The 16641-nt window shown below is 44.4% G+C and overlaps 1 protein-coding gene across 2 annotated transcripts in view; it reads left to right on the top strand.

The window, feature by feature from the left end:
• The first annotated feature begins 6828 nt into the window (after positions 1-6828).
• FRMD3 (FERM domain containing 3) overlaps positions 6829-16641 on the top strand; it is a 318301-nt gene continuing 308488 nt past the window's right edge. The window contains exon 1 of one of the 2 annotated variants that reach the window (XM_044265819.1): positions 6829-7023. In XM_044265819.1, coding sequence (XP_044121754.1) covers positions 6877-7023 — 147 coding nt within the window. In that variant the 5' untranslated portion in view covers positions 6829-6876. The remainder of the gene's footprint in view (positions 7024-16641) is intronic. The other variant, XM_044265820.1, reaches the window with a different exon arrangement.

Consider the following 16641-nt stretch of genomic DNA (forward strand, 5'->3'; position numbering starts at 1 on the left):
GGTCAGATACCACCTCACACCTGTCAGAATGGCTAAAATTAACAACACAGGAAATGACAGATGTTGGTGAGGATGTGGAGAAAGGGGAACCCTCTTACACTGTTGGTGGGAATGCAAGCTGGTGCAGCCACTCTGAAAAACAGTATGGAAGTTCCTCAAGAGGCTAAAAATGGAGCTACCCTACAACTCAACAATTGTACTACTAGCTATTTATCTGGAGGATACAAAAATACGGATTCAAAGAGATACATATATTCCAGTGTTTATAGCAGCATTATCATCAACAGCCAAAATATGGAAAGAGCCCAAGTGCCTATCAACTGGTAAGTGGGTAAAGAAGTGTGTGTACACACACACACACACACACACACACACACAGGAATATTACTCAGTCATCAAAAAGAATGAAATCTTGCCATTTGCAATGATGTGGATGGAGCTAAAGTATTATGCTAAGCAAAATAAATCAGAAAAAGACAAATACCGTATGGTTTTCACTCCTATGTATAATTTAAGAAACAAAACAGATGAACATAGGGAAGGGAAGTAAAAACAAGATGAAAATAGATAGGGAGGCAAACCATAAGAGATGCTGAACTCTAAGAAACAAAACTGAGGGTTGCTATAGGGGAGGGCGTGAGGGGAAAGGTTAGTTGGGTTATGGGCATTAAGGAGGGCACTTGATGTAATGAGCATTGGGTGTTAGATGCAACTGATGAATTACTAAATTCTACCTCTGAAACTACATAAATAAAAACAACAACAAAATGCAAAACAAACAAAACCTACCCAGCTGTCCTCCAAAGTGTCTGTACCATTTTACATTCCTATCAGTGATGATTGAGACCTTCTGTTGCTCTACATCCTTGCCAGCATTTGGTATTATTAGTGTTTTGAATTTTAACTATTTTTTTTAAAATGGGAGTCAGTGTCCTTTATTTTTATTGATTAAAACAAACTGTGAGTATTTTTATTAATATAGAAATAGCCCAACAACTTGCCATCTGGCACATCTTAAGTATTATTATGCAGGTTTTCCTAGGAACTGTCAAAAAATGTATGATTCCTTGATATCCTCCAGTTTTTTATCTTGATTACTCTGCTGTAAATTGGTCTCCCAAATACTGTATGTCTGGTATAATTTCAGCATTCACATGCAGGGAGACAGTGAACAGCTTAGCTTTTCTAAAATTCTTCTGAATTTGAGCTATCTAGTAAGTGTGTAGTAGTGTCTCAATACTGTTAATTTTGCAATCCCCTAATGACATAATAGTGAGAATCTTTTCATATGCTAATTTGCCACCCGTATATCTTTGGTGAAGTATCTGTTTAGATCTTTGCCTATTTTAAAACTGGATTATTTGTTTTTGTTATTTTGAGTTTTAAGAGTTGTATGTGTATTTCGGGTAGAAGTCCTTTGTCTACTATGTGTTTTGCAAGTATTTTCTTCCAGTCTGTGGCTTGTCTTCCAATTCTTTTAATAGTGTCATTTGCAGAGTTGAGGTTTTTAATTTTAATGTTGTCCAACTTCTTGTGCTTTTGCTGTTGTATCTAACAAGTCATCACCAAAAAAAAAAAAAATAAATAAATAAAGAAAGAAAAAGTCATCACCAAACTCAAGGTTACCTAGATTTTCTCCTATGTTATCTTTGAGAAGTTCTTTTTTTGTTTTTCCTAGTTTATAGGTTTTTTTTTAAATTAAATTTAATTTTTTTTCAGTGATCCAAAGTTCATTGGTCATTGAGACGTTTTATAGTTTTGCCTTTTACATTTAGGTCTGTGGCCCATTTTGAGTTAATTTTTATAAACAGCTTAAGGTCCATGTTTATTTATTTATTTTTAAAGATCTTATTTATTTGAGAGAGAGAGAGCACAAGCAGGATGAGGGGCAAAGGGAGAAGCAGACTCACCACTGAACAGGGATTCTGACATTGGGCTCGATCCTGGGACTCTGGGATTAAGACCTGAACCAAAGATAGATGCTTAACAGACTGAGCCACCCAGTTGCCCCAGGGTCTGTGTTTAGATTAATTTTTTTTGCATGTGGATGCCCACGGTTCCAGCACATAAAAAGGTAATAATAGTAAAAACCCTAACCTTTCTATGTTGGGTTGACTTTGTTTCTTAAGGATCAGTTTACTGTATTGTGTATGTGTCTATTTCTGTGCTTTCTTCTGTTCCATTGATTTATTTGTCTTTTTAATTTTTTTCTGCAGTACCACACTGTCTTGATCACTGTAGCTTTATGTTATCCTAAGGTCAGGTAGCATCAGTCCTCCGATTTTGTTTATCTTCACTATTTTGTTGGTTATTTTGGGTCTTTTGCCTTGCCATATAAACTTTAGAAAAAGTTTGTCAGTATCCACAAAATGACTTGCCGCTATTTTGATTTGAATTGTCTGAGTCCATAGATCAAGTTGGGAAGAATTGACATCTTAACAATGTTGAGCCTTCCCATCCCCAAACATGGAATATCTCGCCATTTATTTAGTTCTTGGATGTTTATCTTCAATTTTGGTTTTCCCAGATAAACCTTGTACATATTTTGTTAGAGTTATACCTAGGTCTTTCTTTTTTCAATTACCAGTTTTTTAAAAAAAGATTTTATTTATTTATTTGACAGAGAGAGATCACAAGTAGACAGGCAGGCAGAGAGAGCGAGGGAAGCAGGCTCTCCGCTGAGCAGAGAGCCCGATGCGGGACTCGATCCCAGGACCCTGAGATCATGACCTGAGCCGAAGGCAGAGGCTTAACCCAGGCGCCCTCAATTACCAGTTTTTGATGGCTGTGAAAATGTTTAAAATGTTTAAAAATGTTTTTTCTATCAATGCTCAATATTTACAACCATGGATCTCTTGTGGCAGACCACCTGTTTTCTGTCTGTGGCTCACCAAAGAGCTGTGACCCATGGGTTATGAAGGACAAGGAGAGGCATAAGATACTATAAGAGCATAAGATACACTGAGCACGAGACACTACAATCTCTCCCATTGACATGTCTTTATTAAGAACGAGACCTTGCCATTTCTTCACTGGTATGACCAATGTTCTTATTCTTCAGGTAGACCCACCTGTCTTTACTCAAGTGTTTCTGGTTGTCTGTGAGACCAGACTCAGACTGAGGAATTTTCTGTGTGTGTGTGTAGGGGGGGGTAGTCAGACTTTTTTTCACTAGACCTAGACAATTTGTCTGTCTTACAGACCAGATAGGATCTTAGTAGGATGCTTAGCTATTAGCAAATCCCTTGGGTCATATCACTCTGAGGTCTACTTGGGTCCAACTGTCCTCATGTCCTTCTTGCGCTGAAGATTAAGTACAATTATTTGTCCTCTGCTAATCTAGACTCCCATTGTCCCCAATAAAATCAGGGAGCTCCTTTCAACTGCCATGTCTTTCACAGCCTCTGGTCACAGGGAATAGCTACTGTGGTATTTTTCAAAGATGGCGCTGCTTCCTTCACCAGTGATTCTTTGAAAGCCTTGGTGAAGGCTCCTTCTAGAGACAAGTTGACAGGGGAGGTAAGCTGGCCACATATGAAAATGCACTTCAATATTTCCATGATGCTTTGGATTCTTTTCTAAACAACAATCAGGATATTTCCTCCTCATTTTCATTTAGCTCGGTCCAAATCAGTCAATTGATTCAGACAGTACTCTGAAACCAGAGTCACTGGAAAGTACACTCACATTGACAAATTTAGGTTTGATCACACACAGCTTTTTCAATTTAAATTAGTACCACCTTGCAATTCTTTCTTTCTATTCCTGGGGGTGACTTTGTAATTGGCTTCCTACGGTCTGCCTGGATCTGACTCAAGTATTAACAGTGTGAGTATTCAGAGGTGGGGGCCAGGGGTGGGGATGAGATGGCTTCCATTTCCAAGGTACCTGCCTCAGGTGAGATCAGAATAGGATCTTCAGACAGGGCAGGCACAGCCTCATATAAGGGGAGAAGATTTGCTTCTGCTTCCAGTTGTGTTTTGGGAGTTTGAGTTACTAGGAATTATCCAGATCCCCTTTTACATTTCTAGTCCCAGATTCCCACTCTTTTCTCAATGATAATTACCTCTCACTCATGAATTTGGGTGAGATGGATTAATTCAATTGACTTTGAGTTTGGTTTCCAATTGCAGCTCAATTAATGAAAAAAACTCGTTTAGCTCTGCCGTAGAGTTTCTAAGAGTCTTGAGCTGAGAGTTTAGGACTCTGAATGTGCCATTGCTTTAAGTGGTCCAGGGTATTTTGTTTTGTTTTGAGGTAATCGCTACACCCAATCTGGGGCTGGAACTTACAACCGCTTCCTCTGGAGTTGCATCAAGAGCCAGTCTCATGCCCCTAAGGGTCCAGTTTTCAACTCCTCTCTTGAGCTCATCTTTGAATTCCTCTCGCTCTTCACATTATTTTTTTGAACATGGCTGCTTGGTTTCCCAAAGCCTTGTCTTCAGTGGATACTTCAGTCCAAGTGAACATATGCGGTAACTTACCTAGTTGTTTTCCACACCTGCTGAAGGCTTCTGGATACACTAGCTGCACTCAGCCTTCATCCTAAACCTGGTCAGATAACCAATCCCAGATTCTTCTAGATTTCTTCTCATTTTCTCAAAATGCTGTTGCTTGCAGACCTAGTTTGGGTGATCTTTCCTACCGTCCTTGCTGGTCTCATTCAGCTTTCTTGAAATCTGAGATAACAGTTCTAGGGTATTGAGCATGAACTCTTTCGAAGCCAAAAGGTCATGGTAATAAGGATGGACCAGAAGGTAGCCTCAAAAGAAAAGCCTGGACTGTGTTGGGTGGTGACTTTTCTTTGATTTCTAGTCTATCTTAGATATGTTCTTTGGGTTAGGAGAGATGATTCAATCCTAGTAGCATTTGGGGCCCATCACTGCCCCTTCATACACGCATGTGGGGCTTTACAGACTATAACCTGCCCTCTACTGGACTTGCCTCAGCCCAGTGTCTCAGCCACCTGTGAGGCAGAAAATTTCGAATTTCAGAAAAGAAAGGAAAAGACTTTCCCAAAGTCCCCAGGGCTGGCCAGGAGCTGGATCAAGAATCAAATCCTCATCATCCCAGACCCTTCATACTGCCCTCCCTGGTAGGCCCAGCCCTAATATTCACCAGCCCTGGGCAAGAGTACACTTGGAGGGCCACACACTATCATCATTTTTAAAAGCAACAATCAAGCTACTGACTGTTAAGTAAAATCTTCTTATCTTGACACACTGTTGTAATTTGGCATTTCCAGAAGCAGATACTGAGGCTGAGTTTGGCTGTGGGGTATCCGTTAGTGATCAACTTGAGAAGGAAGCAAGAACAGGCAGAGGGAGGAGTCCAAGTACAGTGCAGTTGTCACCAAACAACAGACAACCCCAGGGGATGTCCTAGAGGACATCTAGCCCAGTAGAGTGCCCTGAGGGGACAGGGGACCTTTGGATGAGGGGGACCTGTGCAGCTGCAGCGGGAGGTGACCCCTGGGCAAAGTCCCTCCTCTAACAATATTCCTTAATACTGCCTTGAACAAGCTGAACAGCTCAGAAAGGGCAGCAGGAGGAGAGACTTTCCTCCTGCTCCTGGACATGCCTGCCCCCCCCCATCCAACCCCTGCACACCTGCCTCCACAGACCTCCCTCAGCTGCCCCTTGGGCCTATGGCTACACCACAGAGGTGTTTGATCCACCCTGGATTAGACACAGGGGCAGCAGATCCCCTATCCCCACTACCCTGGTGGTGGCAGGGAATTCTAGGGTCCCCAGTACCCAGAGATTGGTCTAATACAGGACAGGACACATCTCTATGCAGGGGAGGCAGGAGCAAGGTCCCTAAAGGGGGAGGTGCAGGCTAGGGACCCTCTTGCTGAGGTCTAAGGTACCACAAATCATACTGAGGTATTGGGAGTCAGAAACGAGAAATTGCTTAAGAAAAGCTCTGATGTTAAAAAAAAATTTTTTTTTCTTTTTTTAAAGTACACGCTACCCCCAAGGTGGGGCTCGAACTCACGACTCCGAGATCAAGTGCAATATGCTCTACTGACAGAAGCAGGCAGGCAAACCTGATTTTTTTTTTTTTTTTTTTTTTTTTTTTTTGGTAAGGAGATGGACTCCCAGTTAATATTAAATAAAATAAAGGCTTTAAAAAATATCCATGAGTCCCAGAGATTGTTACAATTAGTCATTTCCTGGGGTAGCCATACCAGGCCCTCCTGTCACTTTCGGGGGGAGGGGGTTTCGTCCTTGGTCCAAGAATCCTCTCCCGCGGTGGAATCCTCCCTGCGGGTGCAGGTCGGGTTCACCCTCCATCCCCCACCCGCAGCCAGGTCCCTGGGGCCGAGCAGAGCAGGGCGCTGTCAGGCGTGGGGGAGCCGGGGCAGGGACTAGCGTGACCAGGAGCCGGAGCGATCGCGGCCGGAGAGGGAGGAGGCGGCCGGGCCCAGCCTGACGCAGCGGCGGCGACGGCGGCGAAGCAGGCCACTGCCAGGGCACCCCGGCCACCAGCGCCTGCCATGCCTCCGCCTCCTCCTCCCGCGGCTCCCCGCGCGTGGGAGTGAGTGTGTCGCGCACCCGCCCAGGGTCACGGGCCCGGGGCACCCTCTGCACGCTAGCCCAGGCGGAGGGAGGCGCAGGAGCGCGCGCTACGGACGGAGGCGGGGAAAGGAGCCGGAGAGGCGGAGGCGAGGGAGGGGAGCGAGGGAAGGGAGGGACCCGCCCGCCGCGCCCTGGCCGCCCAGCATGTGTGGCCGCAGGCGCCCGTCGCCGCCGCTGTCCCGGGGCTGAGCCGCACCCGGGTGTCCCGGACAGTGCGTGCGCGAGTGTGTCTGTCCGCGCGGGCGAGCGCTACGCCGGCCCCGAGCCTCCCGCTCGCTCCCCCGGGCCGCGGTGCATGTTCGCCTCTTGCCACTGTGTGCCGAGAGGCAGGAGGACCATGAAAATGATCCACTTTCGGAGCTCCAGCGTCAAATCGCTCAGCCAGGAGATGAAATGCACCATCCGGCTGCTGGACGATTCGGAGATCTCCTGCCACATCCAGGTGCGGGCTGCCCGGGGCGAGGGCGTGGGGGCCTCTGCGGGTGGGCGTGCGCGCCCTGGGGCGGGAGAACCCATGCGGGGGCCTGCTAGAAAGCCAGATTTCTCTTTCCCCGCCCTGTGAGGCTGGGAGCCCTACCCAGGGATGGGGCGCGTTATCAGCGACGGGATCCCTTACCAGGCTTGCAAGGTGCGCGCAAGTCTCGCTGCGCCTAGGCTGGGAGCGCGGGGCAGCTTCCTCCAGGGAGAGGCTAACCCCTCCATCCCCTCCCCCGCCAGGAAATGGGAGCTCGGAGAGCCGAGAGGGACACCTGCATGTCGCCCATTCTTCCTTCCTCCCTTCCTCCACGTGGAGAAGGCATGCACCAGCTCGGGTTCACTCATTCCTCTCTTGGCGCCCGGGCTCCAAAGGGGCCCTCAGCCCCAGGGACCCGCTTTCCCTCCTTGCCGCCCTCCTACCGATGGCCTTTACTCCGCATGGTGCGGCGGGGAAGTTTCCTGGGAGTGAGAGAGGCTGGGCAGACCTGGGCTCCAGCCTTGAGGGATGGGGCGCGCGCTGCGCGGAACTGGAGCTACCCCAAAAGGAATCATGAAGTCGTTGTGTTTTAGAGAAAGGAAAAGGGTTGTGGAGCCAGCGGGGAGGGAGCCTTGCAGGACATGGGTCCCGGGAAGAAGCGCCCCTTGGAATATTGGTGGAATATTGCTCAAGTTGGAGAAAGCAAGAGTTCTTTGGGCGAAGGTAGCTTTCCTGGCGGCCCCATCCTTGGGTAGTAAGTGCTTTTGAGCTTGCAGGAGATGTAGCGTGAGCTGCAAGGGTGTGTGTGTTTGTGTGGGTGCGCGCGCGCGCGCGCGCGCGCACGTGCACCTTTGGTGCGCGTATATGTAGGCAGATGTGTGCCCTCTCCTTTGACCCACTGGGCACGCACAATCTGGAAAGGTTGTGTCAGGGCTCAGCACGATTAGCTTCTGACTTTTAAATCTATCTGCTTATTTTTCTCTGGGATTTCCTCTTCTCGCTTTCCTGAGTCTTGAGGCTACAGGACTGAGCTGTTTTTTAAATAGAGAGCACACTATATAGTTGCCTTGAGAGATGAATGGGGGCGGCGTCTCTCAGCGGCAGGAATAGGTCTCTAGGCTGTGTTAACCCCACAATGAATCAATGAATGAAAGGTCTTTCCCATTTGTTTGTTTGCCGGTGGAAGTTTGTGACACAGAGATAGTGGCAACTAATTCGTAAGCAGATGGTTGGACAAGTTTCCAGGCAGGAACGTCGTGCCCCACCTTATGTCCCAGGTGTGTAGGTGCCCAGTGAATTTTCTGGAGGATCTTGAATTTCATTCTTAGTGAATTGGTGCTGCTAAACTTAATAATAAAGGGATTAGCAGGCTAGGCAGTTTTCCCTCCTGCCACAGGGTTGCACAGAAACATTTTGGCATGTACTGTCTTGTGATCCAGAGGTAATTGTTGGTGTACTTTGCCTTAGGTCCTGGAGTGGATGTACAGATACTTTAACCGGCATCGAATATGTAAATAACGGAGGGATCAGCAGCAGAGAGTTAGGGATGCTGAGTTCTCCTCTGCTTTCTCAGCCCTCTGTGTGCCCAGTCCTGTCCCACTTGGAGTTGACACCACTGGGTTTTATCCCTTTCCGAACTTAGTCTTCCTTAGAATAGATAAGTAGTCCCCAAAGGGCATGTATTTGTTGTCTGGTGTCCGGGAAACAATAAATTGTAGCCAGTCTAATAATAGTTTGGCAAGTTAGCGTTTTTGTGGCCCAGCTGGTGCCAAAGAGGTTAAAATGCTGTGTTCAAAAATGTTGATTTTTTTGGAATTGTTTCAAACTCACATGGTTCATTTTGTGGTCCATCTTTTTGGATCCTTCTGTCCACAAATGGTGATGATAATTTACCAATAAGGGGGAATTCAAAGATCCTATATTGATAATTTTGGAACTTACTTTCCTAGACTTATCCAAACCCAGGAAGTGAAATTGTATTTCTGGGTACACGGTCACAAACAACCTTCCATGTGTTTAACACTAGAACAAAATGGTATTTTGAAAAAAGGAACCTCTCGGAGGAGCCCGTCCATGCCTGGGGAGGTTGCCTGTTCTTCCTTCCCTGCTTGCCTTTCCCCCCTTTCTTCCAGGGAATCACAAAGTTAAAGAAGTGTATGGACCGTCATCTAGTATCACACATCCTCATGCCATGACCTGCACAGAATGGGACTTATGGAATTTCCCCCACAAAACAACAGCTTTTAATTATTGTCTCAAATTATATAATTGACAGAGAAAACTTACAAAGAAACAACCGAGTGCCCAGTCTTAGCTGCCTGAGATCCATTTCCAGAGGCAGTGCTGAAAGTCACTTGCTCTGTCTCTTTCTGAAGAGTTTAGGTTGTTGTCCCATCAAGTTATTAGGGTGTGAATGTTTAGGTCAGAGGAGGAGGAATTCCAAATGAACAGGGAGCAAAAGGAGAGTTTGGGGCACTGATGGAGGCCTGGGGAATGGAAGGAGTGGCTGAATATTCCCTACTGGGCTTTTCCAACTGACCCAACCTTTGAAGTCTGGATAGCATAAAGGGATGTGAGTTAATTCTAACCCCCTTTATTCAGTCTTGATGCTTCAAGTAGGGTGGAATCCTAGCCATGTCCCCACTCTATCCACTTTCTTCAGAGGCTGGCATGGTTAGTCACAGCTCCTTCTAATGAACTTGTCATTTTCAATATGACTTTTATTGAGTAAAATGTAGACTTTTCACATTATACATTCTTTATCAAAGCCTCGTAAACATGGTTGATATTATTGGAATTGGCTGGGAATTTTGATTTGTGTTTGAACAGAAATTTTAGTCCAGTGCTTAATATGTAATAGGCATTGAATAAATACTCATAAATGTAGATTGACTAATTTCCTTCGTAGGCTGTTAAATCCATAGGGTAGGAACATTTTGTGGTGGTGGTGGTTGTTTATTAAGGATTCCCCAATACTTGAGTAGTACCTGGCATATAATCCTGTTCGACAAACACTTGCTGATTGAAAGAGTGCTCAGTATCTAATCTAGGTCATTACTTATCATCATGAGAGTAACATGATGACATTGGTTTGGGAATCAGGAGGTGCATTGTTTAATTATGTTATCAACCAGTTTTGTGACTCTGAGCAAGTCAGTTGACATTTGGAGTCAATGTTTCTTTTCCTCTTTTGTAAAATAAGGGAGTTGGGTTAGATGGCTAGTTCCAATTTAATAAATCTGATTTAATTACTATGTAGACTAGTCACATTTGAGTGAAACACTGTTGTTAACAGAGTGGTTGGATACACATTATCCCATGATTTTCATACCTCCATTTTATTGATGATATTGTGTTATGGAGTGTGGCCTTTATTTTTTAGATGCGAGAAGTAATGGTCAGCGAGATTAAGCAATTTGGGTCATCTGGCATGTAGGTAGGTTAGAACCCTGGACGTTGGACTAAAATTTCAGAGTTCTTCTCAGTAGCTGCCTCTTGAGACTTGAGAGTTAGGATGTTTTGGGCTTCCTAAGAAGCCCAACGAGAGTGAGAGAGTAGCCAAGTTAAAGTGGATTAAATGATAAGTACACTAACTGTCTTACCTAATGAGAAGTCCAGAGTTCGGCCAGCTACAGGGTTGCTCGGCGGTTCTGCATGGACCCAGGCTCTTTCCATCTTCCCACACTGTTAACCTCAGCATATCTGCTCTGGTGCTTAGAGTGGTCATTCTTACAAGGTGGTGGACATAGTTGTGGATGTGAGTCAGGCGCTACCATATCTACCATTGCAGAGGTGGTACTTCTGTATGCATTTCTTTTTATCAGGAGGAAGATCTTTTCCAGAGGCCCCTATCAGTCTTCCCATCAGATCTCGTTAGGTGGGATTCGATCATACACCTGTGCTCTAGCTGCAGAAGAGTCTAGGAATGTGCTTCTGGTCTTTATGCTCTTCCCTTTCTATAGTGGGAGGAGGGCTTTGGCATTATGGAAGCAGTGGAGAAGTGTGTGTGTGTGTGTGTGTGTGTGTGTGTGTGTGTGAATGTGTCCTGTGGTGGGCGGAAGGGATAACTATAGGCTAAGCAAGCAGTAGTGTCCTCCAAATAAGTCAGTTTGGGGAATGGTAACATAATTAAACCATGCATCTCCTGATTCCCAATTATGATTATTGTTAGAATAAAACTGTCAGCAAAGTTTAATAAGATGTTTTCTAAGTCCTGGCTTATTATAGGCAATCTCGGTGTGATCAAATTCCAGAATGAGAAGAATTGTCGGATTGTCCTTTGTTGTTTGTGTTAAGGATCACTTCCGTCCTTACTGAGCTGGTGGGTTCTTGGTAGCTCCGAGTCATCTGACACAGAGCAACCACCTCTGGTACAGCTCTACTCGTTGAAGAAGCCCTATGACCAAGAAGTCAAGAACTTGGAACCCTGGCTTGACTACTGACTAGCCAGGTGGCTTTGGACAACTCACTTTACCAGTTTGGGTCTCAGTTTGCTCATCTGTAAAGTGGGGATAATAGTGGCCTAGACCTCATGGGGTTGTTGTAATGCTTGGTAACTGACCTACAGTGAGAGCCAAAACAATGTTGACTGTTATCTTTCTATTATGTGAAGGTATATTTGAGATAATTCTCAATAGTGGGGAGGCTTTGGCTTAAATCTAATGTCTTGAAGTCTAAATTCCATTTTATGATGGTGCAAGACCTTGAGCAAGTCACTGGGTCCCTGTTGTTCCTCTGTAATTTCCCAGTTGCCAGTCTCCATGGGGTTGTTGGGAGGATGTACATGAAACGCATCGTAAATGTCGAAACATCACTCAAATGTAGAACACCACTTTAATAGCTGGGGAAAAAAGAGAGTAGTTTACTGTTCTTTGAGTTTCTTACCTGTTGGAACAGGTACTTAAATATCACATGCGAACGTTCATATGTGCCGAGTATCAGGCCCTATGCCAATCCAGGTGGTGAAATCCGATCGGGGTCCGGCTCACAGCCACACCTCTTCTGATAATAAGGACAATCCAACACTTTTCTCTGTCGAACTCACCTAGAATGCCATTCAGAGTCCACTGAAAATCAGACACAAAAGTAATAGCAGTCAGAGACACTTTGTTAAATACCATGGCCCAGCTCTGACGTTTTTAGGCCTAGATTACATGGGCCAGCTCTTTGTATTAAGTATATTGTGAAAAAAAAGTAATGTTATTTCAATGGTCTGCTAAGATCTTATCTCTTGATGTCCTCAAAGCAATGGTGAAGTGTATTGAGTGCAGAGAGAATGTAACACTGTTGGCTCCCCCTCTTTTGGACTGTCTGCTGGGTGCTTGTAACTACGTCTGAAAAATTCTAATTCAGACTGGTTCGAACATCGAGGACATTTACTGGCTCTTATATCCTGATGTCTCGAGTTAAGGGCTTCATTCAAGGACTCTCCTGCCTTCTGTAAGGCTTTATCCTCAGACTGGCCGTGAGATGGTTATGGTAATGTCAGTCCTCACCTTTTCATGGGGCACCCTCCAGAGGCAGAGGGGAACTACTTCCATCCAAGCATTCCCACAAAAGTCCTGCAGCCGTTCTGATCAGACCTAAGTCACAGGCCTGCCCTGAACCAGTGACTCTGGCCGGAGGGAGGGAATGCACCTTTTAGCTTAAAGTGAGCAGAACTTGACCCTGGGACTCAGCATGGAGTTAGCCTCCTTCCAGGAGGTGGCTGGCATGGGGGGGAGAGGTCAATGCTTAAAAATCAGGGGTCTCTTGAGAGGGAGGGTAGGGAAATGGCTGCTAGGAAGATAACCCATGATACCCACGCTAGCTGTTTGGTCTGGGTCAGTGGTTCTCAAATTGTGTCAAACCCCCAGATGTCCCTGAGATCAGCATGGGTCAGTACTTCTCTTTTTTTTTTTTTTTTTTTAGTACTTCTCTTTTTATTGCTATATTCTATTCCGTTGTGTGGACAGATCACATTTTATCATTTCCCCAGTTGAGAAATGATAAAATTTGGGTTGTTTCCACTTTTTGTCTGTTGCAAATAACGTTGCAGTGAACATTCCTTTACAGGTTTCTGTGTGGACACATTTCTTTTGGGTTTATACCTGGGAGTGACATTACTAGATCTATGTTTAACCTTTGGAAGACAGACCGTCAAACCGTTTTCCAAAGTGGCTGTGCCATTTTACGTCTCCATCAGTAGTGCACAAGGGTGTTGATTTCTGCATATCTTTGCCAACACTTGTTGTTATTTGTCTGTTTGATTATAACCAGCTCAGTGGGTGCGAAGTGGTATCTTATCGTGGTTTTGATTTTCATTCCCTTGGTGCCTATGACTTTGAGCATCTTTTCTTGTGCCAGGGGGCCTATGTGTATCTTTTCTGGAGAACTGTCTATTTGGATCCTTTGCCCTGTTTTAAATTGGATTTTAAAATTTTTGTTATTGAGTTACAAGAGTTCTTTATATATTCTGAATACTTATGCAATACATGACCTGTAAATATTTTTCCTATTCTGTGGGCTGTCCTTTACTTTCTTGTTGGTGTCAGAAATTTTAAAATTTTGGTGAAATTCACCTTCTTTTCTCTTTTGTTGCTTGTGTTTTTGGATGTCGTAGTTTGGGAACTATTACATAGTCCAAGGTCATGAATACTTATGCCTATGTTTTCACAGTTTTATAGTTTCACATTTAGGTTTTTGATTCATTATTATATTAATGTGTCATTTATATACCACACAATTTACTATTTTAAGGTGTACATTTCAGTGGATTTTAGTATGTTCAAAAAGTTGTGCAACAATGACTACTCTATTTCCTGAAGGCTCTCATCGTCCCCCGAATAAACCTGTGCCCATTAACAGTCCAAGAGTGTTCGGTTCCAATTCCACTGTTTGAAGAGGGGAGTTCCTCTCATATACCTGACAATTCTCTGATATCACCTACACCTACAACTCCATTTTTACACCGTCTACCTGGAGATCACATCACATCCTCCAGGCTCAGTCCCACGAGACTACCTCCACTTGAGAAGCCAGTCACGAGGCTAGGTTGTCATCTAAGCTTCTGACTGACTGTAGAGTGGAGGTTCCCACGACCTCCTCCTTGAGTTTGATTAATTTGCTGGAGTGGCTCCCAGAACTCAGAGAAACATTCTACTTACCAGATCACTAGTTTATTATAAAAGTATGTAACTCAGGGAACAGCTAGATGGAAGAGATGCATAGGGCAAGGTTAGGGGGGAAGGGGGTACAGCTTCCATGCTCTCTCCAGGAGTACCAATCTCCTAGCACCCCTCCGTGCTAACCACAGTCTCAACCCAGAAGCTCTCCAAATCCTGTCCTTTTGGGTTTTTATGGAGGCATCATTACACAGGCACAATTGGTTAAATCCTTGGCTGTTGGTGGTTGAACCCAATTTCCAGCTCCTCCCTGGAGGTCAGGGAGATGGGACTGAAAGTTCCGACCCTCTAATCACATGGTGGGTTCTCTGGGCAACCAGCCCCAGTCCACAGGGGATTTCCAAAAGTCACCTCATTAACATGACAAAAGACACATTTATTGTTCACCTCACTTAAGAAATTGCAAGGGTTTTTACGAGCTCTGTGCCAGAAAGGAGGAAAAAGACAAAATATATATTTTTTATTGTAACTCACAATAACACACAGCTACTCCTCATCTTTGATCCAATTTGAGTTAACTTTTGTGTAGGGTGTAAAGTAGGGGGTCCACCTTTATTCCTTTGCGTGTGAATATTCAGCTGTTCCAGCACCATTGTTTGGAACGATTATCTTCCCCATTGAATTGTCTTGTCATCCTTTTAGAGATGTTTGCTTTACCACTCTTGTTCTCTCACAAGTGTGCAGTAGATTTTTCCAGGGGCGACATGATATGTGATACAGAAATGCATTAAATGCAAAAGCAGATGTGAGAATCCACCTGTCTTCTTTTGAGCCAAACCTTAAAGATACTTGCAAAAATGTAAAACAGTGCTATTTTTCTCTCTCAATCAGTTATTAGTTTGCAAATACAGGTTTTTTTTTTAATACAATATGCAATTTTTGTTAATGTGCAGTGGGTATTATCTTTACATGGGTCAAAAACCGAATATTCAGAAGAATTCTCAGGAAATTGCCACACCCAACCCAAATAAAAACTCTATAGATCCTCTGCAGTGTGAGGGGTTTTGAGGCCAATAAGATTAAGAATTGCAGGTTTTGGTGACTCTCAATTTACTGAATGTCTTGAAATATTAAAAAAAAAAAAAAAAGACCAAATAAAACAAAATAGAATTCCCAATGCATCTTGGGCCTCCAACCTGACAAGTTACAGGTATTTGAAATGATATCAACTAAATCAAGAACACCAGTGTGTACATGGAAAATGTATATATGCATATTTGGAATTCTTAGTAATAACCAAGTGCCTGTGTATGGGGAGGGTTGGGGGGCAGTGTTGAGCAAAGGACAGGGCCTGGCTCCGTTGGAGTAAGCATTTCCTGGTGGTACTTGCTTTCCAACTGAATCTTCATCTTTCACCTCTGGCAATTAAAAGCCATGTCTTGAGACCCCTCCTTTGATTGTGAAAAATGTGCAGTAACCATGCGTTAAGAATTTAAAATGTAAACTACTTGAATGCAGTCTGTTAGTCACTTGCATTCTTAAGTTGTTCCGTCTTTTTCTAAGTAGGCATTCTGGGGAAACTTAAAGGTTGCCCGGATGGAATTACCAGAATGTGTCCTGCAGAGCATCTAATACGAGATTCATGTGCGTGAGAGATAGGCATTTGGTACACAGCACCGTTCCCTGTTAGTTCCCAGTCTGTGTGATGAAGGGTTGAAGTTGCTTCTGTGAAGTAGCAGAGAGCCAGACTTGGAGTCTAGAGATGGGGAAAAGTGGGATTATTATCAGGAATCATTAGGGCAGGTTTTGCAACTGAGAGTTGAATTTAATTCAGATTCAAAGGAGTTGGTGTTCAGCTCTTGGGTGAGGGGGGCGGTGTGTGTGTAAAAGTTCTTGGTCTCTAATATTCATGTGGATCTTCTGTGTTCTTGTTAAAATGCAAATTCTGATCCAGGAGGTCTTGAGGTGGGCCCTGGAATTCAGCATTCTAGTAAGATTCTAGATGCTGCTTCTGGTCTGTGTACCACACTTGGAATAGTAAGGTGTTGGAGGAATTTATCTGTCTCATAATCAAATTCTTAATTTCCTTGAGTGTGGGGCCCTTATCTCCCTTAATAACCCTTCACTCGACACATTTCCCTCAGTAGATGGTCCATGAATGTTTGAGTAAGTGAACGAATGAATAAATAAAGGAACCCATCCAGGTGCGTGTATCATGGTAGACTGAAATACTGATTAGACACTGATCCTGGGGCTGACATGATTCCTTTTGATTCCCAGCTGCAGGCAAATCACAAGTCTGTTTTTTCAAGCAGGATTTCCTTTGATGGCCAATCTGATGAAGTATGGAACATCTGAGAGCATGTGGGGGCCCTGGGTTAATAAGAGACTCCGTATCCCTCTGGGCTAAACTTCCCACTTTTGCTTTCCTGTATCCTGGGCTCTCAGTGGCCTTGCAGAGGAACTCTGGCAACTCCTTGACACAAACAAATCATTTTATATA

This window comes from Neovison vison, chromosome 9, assembly GCF_020171115.1.
Source record: "Neovison vison isolate M4711 chromosome 9, ASM_NN_V1, whole genome shotgun sequence".
Taxonomy (NCBI): Eukaryota; Metazoa; Chordata; class Mammalia; order Carnivora; family Mustelidae; genus Neogale; species Neogale vison.